We start from the raw sequence: 13,453 nt of genomic DNA, 5'->3' as shown, positions 1-13,453 counted from the left end.
TTGTTGGTTCAAATGTGTAGTTTTTCTCTATTATTCAAATGAGCAGCCCGCATCTTTTGCTAAAAATGTAGAGACAAATTTAGTGACCTGCACAAAACAGAATTTAACTCTCTCTGAGGATGCTTGCCGAGAATCATCGCTTACACCAAATTTACACCCTGACATTATCTTTGGCTAGATTAATGGCAGATTGGTGCAGAAAAACACAGCATAGGAATCACTCAAAGTCTAACAAAACATAACCTCAGGAATGGTTATTTTAAGAAAAAAAAAAACTTTAATTAATAGCATGATTGATTGGATGCTTAAGTGCTGTTAATTTGTGAAGGAAATTGCAACAAAGAGCCTAAAAATAACAAGGATTCATGTCTTTGTTGCATGACTTTTAAGTGTGTGAACTTAGAGGAGTAACTTCTGACAATGTGTCTGACAAATGCAGGGGTCACAGCCCCTGTTGTCTGAATTTGGGGTCGGCAACTCACCTGTGACATCTGCCGCCATCAGTCCCTCAGCTCTGATGACCTTTACCTGCACCACGCCGACATCTTTCAAATTGTGAAACGACCTCCACAGGCTCTGAAACATCACACCAACAGTGGTAAGAGGTCAAAGAGGGTGGCAAATTAGCATCTCAGAAGAAAGACAGGTCAATAGCCTGACATTTCATTAAGAGAAGAAAGGGTAGGATATGTCCTTTAGTGGTCCCATTTGAAAATGTAGTGCTGGCATTTATAGTCGGAGACAAATGGGCAAATTTAATTTCACTGAATAGCTGTCCGTGCCAATTAAACACATTTTCCAACTTTGTTCTTCTGCCATAAAATGGAATTTTTATTAAATCGGATAAAAGGGATGAGTGTAAAAAAATACTGTAAAGAGTCATACAGGATAAATAAATAGAAGAAAAATAATACATAACAAGTCAATAATGGTAAGAGCCAATTTCAAAGCTATGATATGTTTAGTACAACAGGGTAACTGAAAGTGATGAAGCCAGTTTTTAAGGCTTTACACTGATCTCTGGTCCAGAGTGTTTCTTTCTTGTGACTTTCCATTAACTTTTCCACTGAGTAAAATCACCAAAAGCCAAAAGAAAAATATGACGAAAAAGAAAATAGTACATGTAACTGCTCAGTGGCTTTTGTTAAGTGGTGTATGTTCTTACACCACTTAACAAAAGCCACGAGAAATTGGCAGAATGAAAGTCATTGTACAAAATACTAATTTATTAGTATTTTGTACAATGACTTTCATAATAATAAAAAATATTTAATGGTTAATTCATGCAAATCACAAAAATATGATTTTTTTCATGTCTCTCTTTTTTATAAGTATATTCAGAGTGTTAGAAAGCAATGAAAAGTGATGGCATTTTTTTTAAGAAAAAAGTTTGTATCAAAACTTGCATGTGACATAATCTTAATGATATGAATGTGTAGGCTTTATAGAAGAGGACAGTATTAGTATTGGACTGATAATGTAATTAACAAACTGCACCGAGTACACACATCAAGTGAAGTAGAACTGGCAATGATTATGTGGCAAAGACAACCAGAGAACCACACACACACACACACACACAGAGACACATACCCACCCCTTATCTAGTTGCAACAAGACCTTAATAACAAACATGCAGCACATCGACTGTAAAACAAAAAGGCAGACACACTAGCTCAGCCCCCGAATAAAAAAATTACAAATTCCCACTTGACATTCTTCTCCTCATGCATGCTTTACATGGCATACAAACATATTTACATACACAGTCAGGAGTTGTGATTTACAAAAAAACACGGTGTGTGTAGGCTTATAATGTTCAGGGAAAAAAAAATGACAAGACCCTGTTTATAAATGTGAGGAATAACGTGGAGACCTGTGGAGAAGTGGGCCGTGAGGCATGCACTCTGACACACACACACACACACACACGCGCGTGCGCACAAACACACACACACACGCAAACACACACTCTTTTTGTTCATGCCCAAACACTCAGGTATAAACACATGCATAGAAAAAGCTACACTGAGGCCAAATTGAGTAGCATGTCGGCATGTCTTAAAAGCAGAGTGGAAATGCACTTCACTTCAATTTATTTCCCTCTCCCTGGCAATAACCCCTTCCATCCCCACAGGAGTAATTATAATTTAAATTTCAGAGTCAGGGCCAGGCTACAGACTTAATTCATTATTACCAACTCTGTCAGACTCTGCCTGTTTCCTGCGATATCATTGTCCAAAAGCTCTCTAAAGGAGAGCAGAGGGGAGAGTGCGTGAAAGAAAAAGGGGAGAAAGAGAGAGAGAGAGAGAGAGAGAGAGAGAGAGAGAGAGAGAGAAATGAGTATGTGAGAAAGAGAGACGTACAGTGAGAGAGGAAAAGCAGGAGAGAGAGAGAGAGAAAGAGAGAGAGAGGACAACTCTCGGTCTTGAGGCACGATTCCTCTGAAGATACAGCTGCTTGTTGTGATTATTTAGAAAGAGCACATGGAAGGGAGAAGAGAGGAGAGTCAAAGACAGGCCAGGAGGGATGCACCATAGGATGAGATGGCAGCTGACCATGTTATTAGTCTTTCATACCAGAACATGCCATCAGACTAAAACCAAGTACAACATACTACCATCCAATCCAATATAAAGATATAACATTTCTGATGCAACTGATGAGCATTTATGATGTTTTTATTTAAAATATTCCTAATTTAAGAAGAGAGTTGATGCTGCAGCTCTGACTTTTACCAGGGTGTATATTGAAGTAATTTGTCTTGTATTAGTGCAGATTCATCAAATGAATATCATATACATTACGGGACAATCCCCAAAAGACCCCATCCAGGAGATCAAACAGAGAAAATATCAAGATTTACTTCTTTAATAAATAGATGCAGAGATAATTTTTCTGCAGCCCCCACCACTCATTCCACACTCTTTATCCCTTCTTCCATAGTCTCTCCCTGAGGGGACATTTAGGGTTCAGCCTCCATCCATGATTGGAGGAGGAGGAGGAGGGCAAGGAGAAGGATACCTACCCTGCCTCCACCAGGATTCAAATCCCCTTAAGTTAGACAGCGATAGATAGACTGGACAGAAAGACAGACAGGTAGAGATGAAGCGAGGCCAAGAACAACCCCCCAACCCTCATTTTACATCTGTGCACACCCCCACCGGCAAGCAGGTGGAATGATGTGCATAAGGAGATGAAAAGAAGGCATGAAAACAGGGAGAGAAAGGGAAAAAAATGGGACGGACAGAGACAGCTTTAACAAGACAACCTCCTGTCCTATCAATGATTGACATCTTGTCACCATGATGTCTTCTTTTCCGTCTCTTTTTAACTGCACAAACACACAAACACGCAAATGAATCAGCTCCGGTAAGGCTCTGTGACTCACTGTCATCTTTGCTTTGTGTCACCTTTCATCAGCCACGCAAATAACAATGTGACACACAATACACACAAAGACAGAGCGTTCAGTTTCCTTTAGGGGCAGATGCAGTCAAATGACAGTAAATGTGAAAATCAAACCTCAACTTTCTAACTTAGTATCTACTGTCAAGAGACACTGTAAAACTTTCTCCACATCCCTTTCATTTTGTGACTGCAGGATCTTTTCCCCTGTTCTAGTTGTATTCCTTCCATCATCTACAGCAGTGCTTAAGCATGTGGGAGACTTACTTACTGCACTTGTGTGCTGTATGTAACATGACATGGGAGTAGCTGCTAAAAAGCCCCACCATTTCAGTGGAGGTCACCACGTCCTTCTTTCTCTTTTCCACCCATCTCAGTACCACCTCAGTCCCATTAAGAGCCATTAGTGTGTGTGCTCCTTTGCCATCATAATGCATAAATCTCCGTCTTTTCCCTTTTACCTCTGTCCCTCTGCACTTCTGGGAAACAGTAATTAGGGATGAAAGAAAGGTTACAGTGAGCAATAGTACATCTAAGACAGTCATCACTGAGTGGATGCATTGCACTATGTTGCATGCGGCAGCGGCATCCGCTGCATTCAAAGTGGACTACAGCAAAAAAAAGAAAAAAAAAAAAAAAGAAAACACTGTTCTACATGAATGCATCCTGGACACAGAACCTAATAAATGTAGACAGCATATGGACAGAGACCATGAGGTGTGTTGTTGTGTTCTGCTGAGGTTCATTAGTGTTTGGAGAATGGAAGGGGACAGAGGAGCGTGCTGAACTGTTTTAAATCTCTGTGACGGGAAGGCTCCATAGTACGTGTAGTACTTAGTGCTGAGGCAAATAAGCAAGGAAATATTTTTGTGTTTCTCCTGATTCATCATTAACTTATTAAGAAATGGACTGCTAGAAACTAAATCGAGGACGCAAGCTGGCCAGTCAAGAATTCAAGAACTATAATTCCATGTTGAGGTCATTTGTTTATTAGGTCATAGAAGAAGTTGTCTGTAACTCAAAAACAGTCTATACTTTGTTTCTCTTCTCGTTGAATTATGGTTGAAGTTTGGGGGGAGAGCAGGGTTGGGGTTAGGGTGCATTTGATTTGACATTATTACTTCGATTTTTCACAGTTGATATGTTTACATTATTTTTTAAGCGCAAAGCTTCTCAATTGGGAACTGACAGAATCAGAATTAAAAGTAGACATTTTTACATGTGAAGGTATAAGTGAAGTAAAGTGAACTATTTGTTCTATTTGCACACCACTGCACACAACGAAATGCGACCTCTGCTTTTAACCTACCACCAAAGTGAACAGTGGGCAGCTTAAGGGGAGCAGTGTGGTTTTTTTTTTATTTATTTATTTTTTTATTAAAACTGGCCTCAAATGAAACATAAGGCTAAAAAAAACATTTGAATTTTTTAAACTTCTACCACTATCCAAACATGATGACTCAACACAGCAGCCTATATGCTGCTGACACAAAACAACTAACAGAGACCCACTACTGGATTTTAAGCAGTGCTGGAATGAACAGCCATGGTTCTTGGTTTTATCAGTACTTTTTTTATAAAGTACATCTTCACTGAATTCACTGAATTCTGAAGAGAGACAGCCCATCCAATTTTAATATAGAGCATTCAAGTCTTCAAGACGACCTCAGCATGCCCCTCCATTTTCCAAACCCCCTCACCTTCCTCCATTCTCTATCTCTTCATCCCTTCATTTAACAGGAGGGCCACGGCAGTGACAGAGGAAAAAGCCGAGGATGACGACGAGCCGGACTGAGGTGCTGGGTGGAGGAGAAGGACAGGGAAAGTGGCAGGCGCAGAAAGGGAAATGTTTTGGCTTCAGCTGAGCAGAAAAACGGGGTCTGTATGAGTTGTGTGAGAGGTGAAATAGCTTTTTCTTTTCATTTTACACGCCTTCCCCTGCCAGTGCAACCCTCACCCTTTACCTCTCGCCCCCTATTACACACACATACACCTACGTTCCCTGTTGTCATTTCGTGAGAAGAGGAGTGTGCATGTCTCGGTCTTAGAGCTCCCCCCTCTGATGTTCTTCTGTTGCTGCAACGTGCAGGAACACAGATCGACCTCCTGCAGCTTCAGCCAATAATACACCAGCACGGGTGTGTGGATTGTGTCACCCGTGACCTGTGGACTGCGTAGCTTCCCCCGTAAGAAGTTGTGATTTCACTAAAGAAACAACTAAGATAATCCTACAGGCTCTCAGGAACAAACCAAAAGCTATTTACTGTAGATGGAAGGAGCCACACACACTGTTGACAAAGTAGTTGTATTAAAAAAAAATTAACAAAACAACTGAACCAAATAAAAGTTGCACAACAACATTTTTTTGTTTGTTTTTTTAAACATAAAACTATAAATGAACAAAATATAATTTTTCTATGAAAAATGTGTCAAACTTCTCTGCAGCATTTAGCACTAGCACCACAGAGAATTTGTTGACATGCAAAGAAATGTCAAGGCTGTCAGTGAATGAAATCTATTGAGAGCATCTGCAGTTGTGCGGGTGTGTGTGTGAGAGAGTCGTACTGGAGTGTCTGTGCGGCAGCAGCGAGGATGACGAGGGTGTGAAGGGTTAACGAGGCTAAGACAAAGGCAAAGGCTGAAAGCATTGTGTTGAGTGGAGGGTCTCTGGAACAGATGGGGCCTTAGGGCTCACTCCTTCTCTCTCAAATCAGTCACAACTGGCTAACAAGCTCATTTACACTTAAACAAATAAGCAGTGTTCACTAATAAAATCCTCTTCATACACACACACACACACACACACACACGCCACATAATAGTTGTGGTGTGAATCATGGAGATGGAAACAAAACAGCGATGTGAGCCTGCATACATTAACAGCTGTTCCATCCAAACAACTCTGCCTGAGACAGACATGTGAGTTCCTCCTCACCTCCCATGACCTCTCATCTCTCTCAGGTTCTTTTTTTGTTTTGTGTTTTTCTTGAACAGTCCTTGCATTTCTGCTCTTCATTTACAAATTGAAATGACAGAATTACACATTAGGTAAAAAAAAAGAACTTGGTCCTGGTCAAAGAAAAATGAAGGCTTACTTAAGCTTGATCAAACTGTAGTCAAAACTAATCATTCACATTGAAGTAAAGAGACAAAGAAACCTGATGTCATTTGAACATATTGTGACAAGAAAGAGTCAAAGTTTCACATGCTTTGAGCACAGCTGTATTAAAAAAAATCACTTTAGTACTTTAATAAAGTAATTAGCAACATAGACTGCCACTTAAATATAACAAGTATCAGAAAAGTGAAGTGAGGAATTGTACAAACTGTACAATACTAGAGTAATTGTTAGAATAAACACTTAAATCTCTGCCATCAGTATGTAAAAAAACAAGTTTAAAGCACTTCAGAGTAAGTTGACAGATGGACCTGAAAACAATCGCTAAATTTAGAGACCATGTCCTTTTTTACTTATTGACTAGGGAAAGTTAGAAAAACAGAAAAATATGTAATGAAACTCTTCCAGTGGACTCACCACCTGCAGGAAGTGTAGGGGGCTGGTGCGGTGGAGTGTGATTTGGGTGGCGGTCATGGAGACTGCTGCCCCCGTGACCCGGTAACGGATAAGTGTATGAAAATGGATGGATGGATGGATAGATGGAATGAAAAAAATCAGCCTCAGATTTAGCAGGTTTTAGACGTGATGAGTTTATCTTCAACACATAACTGTTGACCTCACTAATGACTGACGGAATAACTGTATAAAGGTGAGCATCACTGAGGCTATTGGTCATTTGATGACTGATGCAAATCTAATATGGCTTGTACTCTGATTCGGTTGATACACTGCTGCAGAGAACAGGTATTTGTACAGCGGTGTCAAATTATAATTTTCCTTCAAGACAAAGACAAGGTAAACACAAACTAAATAGGAAGTATTATATTATTTATCTCCATTCATTATGATTAATGGAGATAAATAATATATGTTATAAACATATATAAATTACAGTATGAATTGGAAGGAGATGCAACCCTATTACTATAGAGTTTAGGATGCTACATTTTAGGTTAATGGCCATTTTGAAAATGAGAAACACTTACATATCTCTGCATTATCTGGTGTCTCTCGTGAGGGTCGTCCAACATGTTAATTGACAGGTCAGATATGGAAACAGCAGCAGAGGCCGTGAGGGCCACCAGCAGCACCAGCAGACCCTCGCCCTCCTCCAGTGGCAGCTCCAGCTTGTGTGTTTGTTCTTTACTGAGCAGCGACAGGTCAATTGTACACCTGCAGATCACACACACCCACACCCACCCACGCACGCATGCACGCACGCACACACACACACATGCAGACACACACACACACACACAGATGTACAGTTATACAGCGGTGTTGACTCGGTGAAAGCAACACAACTGCCCACCCTGTATATGAAAGCAGAAAATACAAAACTTCCATTATGTCAGAAGGTTTTTTGTTGATTTATATTTTTATTTTAATCATTAATAAGTAGAAACAAGTACCTTTTTTACCTTCCCAGACTGAACATAAGTGTGGTTTCCATGTAACAGATGAATAAAAATGACTCTACCTTCCCATGAAGTCATCTTTCTTGCCCGCATCTTTGTCCCAGACGGTGATGTCCACATAGCCTCCTTGCTCCTCATACATGTGGAAATCAAACTGCTCCCTCCACTGAGGGTTCAGTGTTTTAGGCATGGTCTGAGGAAACAAATGTGAATCCAATATTTGTAGTTGTGTTCAGTGGTTAATGAATCCTTTGCAAATGATCATTACTTACCGAGGTAAGTAAATAGTCAATCACAATAATAATTTCTATATACTTGGAAATACATTATAGTCACCGATTTATCACATAATTTCTATTATATTATATATATATATATATAATGTGATTAATCCAAAGCTGCCCTGAGCTTAATAAATTTAACATTAAAATTGATTGACAGCCCTAATATAGCCCACAAAACTGTCATCACAGTAACCATCACATTTATTTTGTATTTGATGTATACACATATATAAATCAAAGTTTATCTTATCCAGGAGATGTTTACCTTGCTCTTGTATTTCTGGTGTCCCATTCTGAATTTCACATACGGGTCACTGAGCCCATTGGCATCCATGGGCTGCATCCCACGCCCTTCTATCAGACTGATGCTGACAATACCACGCCACAGCTGGGCTTTTCTGTGCACATCCGACAGACGCATACTCTGATTCTGCAGCAGGCAGCAAACACAGACACACACAAACACAGAGCGATTTGAAAAAAACAACATTTTATTTCAACATGTACACATGCATTTTAATATAACCATTTACACAAAAGAATACAAATTGACAGAAACATATACAGACGTCTGCATTAATTTGTGACCATGAAGAAAGGTGATTGTATGTACTCTTGGTCAACAGTGATAACAATAACACAGAAGACGAAGAGGAGCCGAAACACGGATAAACCTACAAAACTGGAAATAAAAGGAGCATCAACCAATGGCCTCAGCAACATTTGTTTCATAAATAAAGTTAGTATAGGAAGCACTAAGGACCTTTTTAACTGTTTATAGTTAAAGGTCAAGTGCTTTTAATTGCAAATTCAGAAATTGCATTGACTTCTTCACATATGTACAAATTGGTTGTTCTCTTTGTTCTAGTCAGTGTTTCGTACAAGCTTCCAATTCAGGGCAAAACATATTGAAAGTGATTCAACGTCATTTTCCAACCCAGGGAGAGCAGGAATCTGCTGTAAATTCTAATTCTAACTTTTTCATTCCATCTGTTGCAGTTTGACAGCTCTGCACATTCGGACTGATAGTTATCCATATTTTAACCCTCATATCCTCCACCAACTTTTCCCTCAGTCTCTTTGACCTTTCTTTGAATCATGCCAGGATCCTGCACTGAAAAACAAAGAGCAGTGAATTTATTTGTCAAACAAATACACCTTGTCTTTTCTTCTTTTCCTCTATTACTTGCGTTGCCTTTTTCTCTCCTGCGTCCTCGTTAAAGAGAATTTATTAGCATAGCTTTTGTTTTGCGGGTGAATTTCATTAAACTCTGAACAAACCCTTTGTTGCGAGTGCAGCCCTTTGATCTGGAAACGCAGCCTCTTAATTTCCATTCTGCAGACATTAAACAATGCGAATGGCTCCCTGAAATACAGCCAAACGCTTTCATTTCTCCTGTTCACACTGTATGCTAATGATGAGAGGTTGCCTTTACGTCTTGCTCAAGCATTATCCTAATTGTTTCCTTGTTTTCTCGCTCCATAGTTCTTCCTTACAGAAGACCATGGGCTATTTGATTTCGAAGTCCACATCCTCTGAGCGCAGCAGGGAGAGACATGCACTCAGATGTTTGCTGGCTAAAGTTTCACAGATATTAATGTTAAGTGTTAAAAGTTTTTGCACATAGTTCAACTTTTGCCATCCATTTGCATGAAGAAGAATATTTAAGCTAGCACAACTGAGCTTTTTCAGTCTTATGGTACACTGCAGTGCTCTAAATGGAAAACATTTAAGACTGATTTTTTTTCTCCCCCCATCTCCTACCGTTCTCACATATGCTTCATTAAAATTATGTATTTGTGTAAAAATACTCAACACTGAGCCAAGTAAAAACTTCGAGGCAGCACCTTTTTTAGGGGTTGGTGTTGCACGGTAGCAAAGGACTTAACGTTGTGTGAGTTGTGTGAATTCCCGAGCCACAGACGGGCTGGCCCAGTTAGCAGGCTTCAAAGGCTCGGTTGGGGAAGCACAATACAGCGGGACGCCTGCCCGGAACCAACAGAGCGCACTTCAAATGTTCGTCTGTGTCTCTGGGTGTATATCAAAACTTTTCACTGTTGGTTGAGAAATCATTCTTAGCAATTTAGGAAGCTTGCTAACTAGTTGAGGAAAGTTTACTGACATTGTTTTGTTTCCTCATCAGTGACAATAGTAAGAAATACCTGATTTCCAGCCTCCAATAAACAGCAGTGTGCATGTAAAAGTGAGGCTTAAATTTTGGTAATAACAATCGTAATAAATAATAATGACGGGAGCTTCATGCATTAAGAAATAAGAAGCACAGTTTCTCAACCAACATGCCTTCTTTCAATCTGACAGCCATCACAAATCACCAAAAAAAAGGCAGCAGTCGCTCATACATGACAAGATGGAAAAATAAGAACTAAGCATTTACTTGATTAACAGGGTTTTTCCAAGAGTATCCTCCAATGGAGTAACAAATTCACAGAGAGATTGATTTTACAGGACATCTTTGAAAGCCCCTAAAACAAACAAGTAAATTCTTATTTTCTCACAAAGTAGCTGCAATACATAATACAGGTTAAAGGTGAAGCTCAATAAAGCTCAAGCTGAGGGGAAGCATTTTGCACAAAAGCATAAGAATAAATAATAAAAGTCATCAAACGGCATTACAGATTCCTCATTATTGAGTGAGTTGTAAAATACAGACCAAGACAAAATGTAGAAGCACTTGATTTTCATAATACAAATTACATCATTTCTGCTTTCACATAGGTGTGAGTCAACCCTAAAGAAACTGTTCCGTTCAAGCGTTGGGAGGAAGTGGTGTATTGCAGCTTGTGGAAAATAGTGTTTAACGATGAAAACTACTGAACTCATCAGGAAAATAAAATAAAAAACAACTCTAATACCAAAAGTGTAAGGAGGAAAATGAAGGAATAAAGACAGGAAGCAAAGTGGGGGACGGTGAAACTCCATCCATGTACCAGGAAATCAGTGAAAAGTGTAGATGAGGTGAGGTGTTGAGGTGGTGAGGTTACAGTACAGTTGAAAAAAAAAAGGTTTGTATGTGGGTGGGTGGGTCAGTGGGTGGAAGGGTCACATGCTGGATTAGTTTACCTTACTAGATCGTTTCCAGTTCCTTCTCAAAGACATAGTCTGCAAATGAGACAAAGCGGTTACAGAGCGCCACCCATCATCTCCCCTTCCCCCCTAAATGCTACAGGATTACAGGGTCAAGGACCTGTGGGGGGAGGGGAGGTATGACGCTTAATTGTTATTTGTTTATTTTCTGGTTAAGTGCAGGGGGTTTGGCAGCAGCACTCATGCAGGTTATTTAAGCAGGAAGCTGCTTTGCAGACATGCGCGCGGACACACATACACATACATCTGTGTCAATGTACAACAGCTTTTGTAGCATCACTTTTTTGCTGAACGAAATAAATGAAGCACTTTTCATTCACTGAACCAAAATAATTATTTGTATTCACGCAGAATATCTGAAAGTTAAGAGTAAACCTGAAATATTACACAGTCAACACACATTTTGTAATTTATACAAAGCCAGAAACTGTTTTTGTTTCAAACATAATCTCAACTCCCAGTTTGTGTTTGTTGGGGCTCCACCCTCAGGTCAGATGCCGTCTTGCATTTAAGCAGCTTCACAGAGTACAGGACACTGACACCGTGACTGACACAATTATTAAACTGACAGTAATAGACTGTAAACTCATTAATATTGTTGAAGAGGTGTACTTCACTGACATATCCAGAATAACTCCTGACTCATGTTATAGGGCAGCGTCAAGATGTAAACCACACTGAAACGAATGACTGAGTTATAGATTTGCACATTTTTGTTGCATTTATCTATTAGAAAGGTGTAAAACCACACATCTAACTACTGTTATTTGTCTTTTTGTTCTAAGTATATAGAAAAATACATTAAAGAAACCGTAATTCCATTAGGATTGTTTATTTAATTCAGTTAATCATGATTAATTGTGATTACAGCTACATGTACCCTGTGATTTTCTCAGCCTTGCATACATTTATGTTAAGAGCTAAATTCATTATGACAATAAACATAATGACATATAACAATAAAAAAATGTCTCCTTTATTATCATATAGTTGACAATAATCATATGACGATTCAACGATAAAATGTTCCACAGGTCCAATGGAGAAAGTTGGAGTTGTAAGTGTGAGTACTTTTTTAGCGCTATGCATAAACTACTATAGTATGACTTTTGGAAAATATTGTACAGATTAGCATTACCACTAGATGTCACCAATCGTCACACACCGTGACTTTTTCCACAGTTTTTTATAATGTCCTTTCCTCAGTCCTACCTGTAGGTGGGAATAAAGAGCGACATAATAAAAATCTTGGGATGACCTGCTACTAATTCTCCTCTCAGTTGGAGAAAATCCAAAATGATGCTTAACCTAAATAGAGTTTATTTGTTCTGTCAAACATGGACTTTCTGGAACCACAGCAATAAATAGGCAGAATGAAGACATCAGATCAAACGGAATAAAATATTTCCCCAATGGCTCTGCCTTGTTTGGAATGGAGCATGCAGGGGTCCAATTAACCAAACAAATAATTCAACATAAATAAATGCAACTGTCCGCCGAGGCACAAGACAACATAATTAAGGAAAGGAGAACTCGGTGCCTCTTTGAACACAAAACTTCTCCACAGAACACATTAATTACACACTTGTGTTTATGCGCGTGTATCTGCTGAGTTGGAGAGTTTACACTGAGCCAGGCTGAAATGGAGCCAAACACATTCAACTTTCTGATGTGTGAAGGCACAGTTCACTGAACTGGAATATCACTGCTGCACCACTAATTATGAATACCATCAAATTAGAAATATAAAGAATTTCTTTTTTTACTAAGAGGGAAAAAGCCGTTAAGGATTTCTATATCCGTAACTGTTGAATAAAATATCACACTTCAGGTAATGTATGAATGCGTCAACTTGAGGGATTTGCTGGGTTGTTGTTTTTTTTTCACACCTTTAATGTAAGTCCAAATAACTATTTCCAAGGTTGTATATACTGAAATGCTTTTTCACAAATATACATTAAGAAAAATAAAGTCAACACTGCTATAGTTAAGATTTACACCATCTGAGATGCAAAAATGTGTGAATCCACTAACAAATGCAAACCTTTTGAACAAACCATGCTTTTAATAGCCTCACATTATTTTCCTCATCATCTGCATCTGGCCACTCATTGACTTG

The 13,453-nt window shown here is 39.1% G+C and overlaps 1 protein-coding gene across 3 annotated transcripts in view; it reads right to left on the bottom strand.

Moving 5' to 3' along the window:
* mctp1a (multiple C2 domains, transmembrane 1a) overlaps positions 1-13,453 on the bottom strand; it is a 116,002-nt gene that overhangs the window by 48,099 nt on the left and 54,450 nt on the right. For 2 of the 3 annotated variants that reach the window (XM_025053254.1, XM_025053256.1), the window contains exons 6-10: positions 11,311-11,349; positions 8,494-8,658; positions 8,007-8,137; positions 7,513-7,699; positions 478-576 (exon numbers count right to left, since the gene is read on the bottom strand). In XM_025053254.1, coding sequence (XP_024909022.1) covers positions 478-576; positions 7,513-7,699; positions 8,007-8,137; positions 8,494-8,658; positions 11,311-11,349 — 621 coding nt within the window. The remainder of the gene's footprint in view (positions 1-477; positions 577-7,512; positions 7,700-8,006; positions 8,138-8,493; positions 8,659-11,310; positions 11,350-13,453) is intronic. The other variant, XM_025053255.1, reaches the window with a different exon arrangement.

Source organism: Cynoglossus semilaevis, chromosome Z, assembly GCF_000523025.1.
Source record: "Cynoglossus semilaevis isolate Cse_v1.0 chromosome Z, Cse_v1.0, whole genome shotgun sequence".
Classification (NCBI taxonomy): domain Eukaryota; kingdom Metazoa; phylum Chordata; class Actinopteri; order Pleuronectiformes; family Cynoglossidae; genus Cynoglossus; species Cynoglossus semilaevis.
This window is presented reverse-complemented; position numbering and strand designations above follow the sequence as displayed.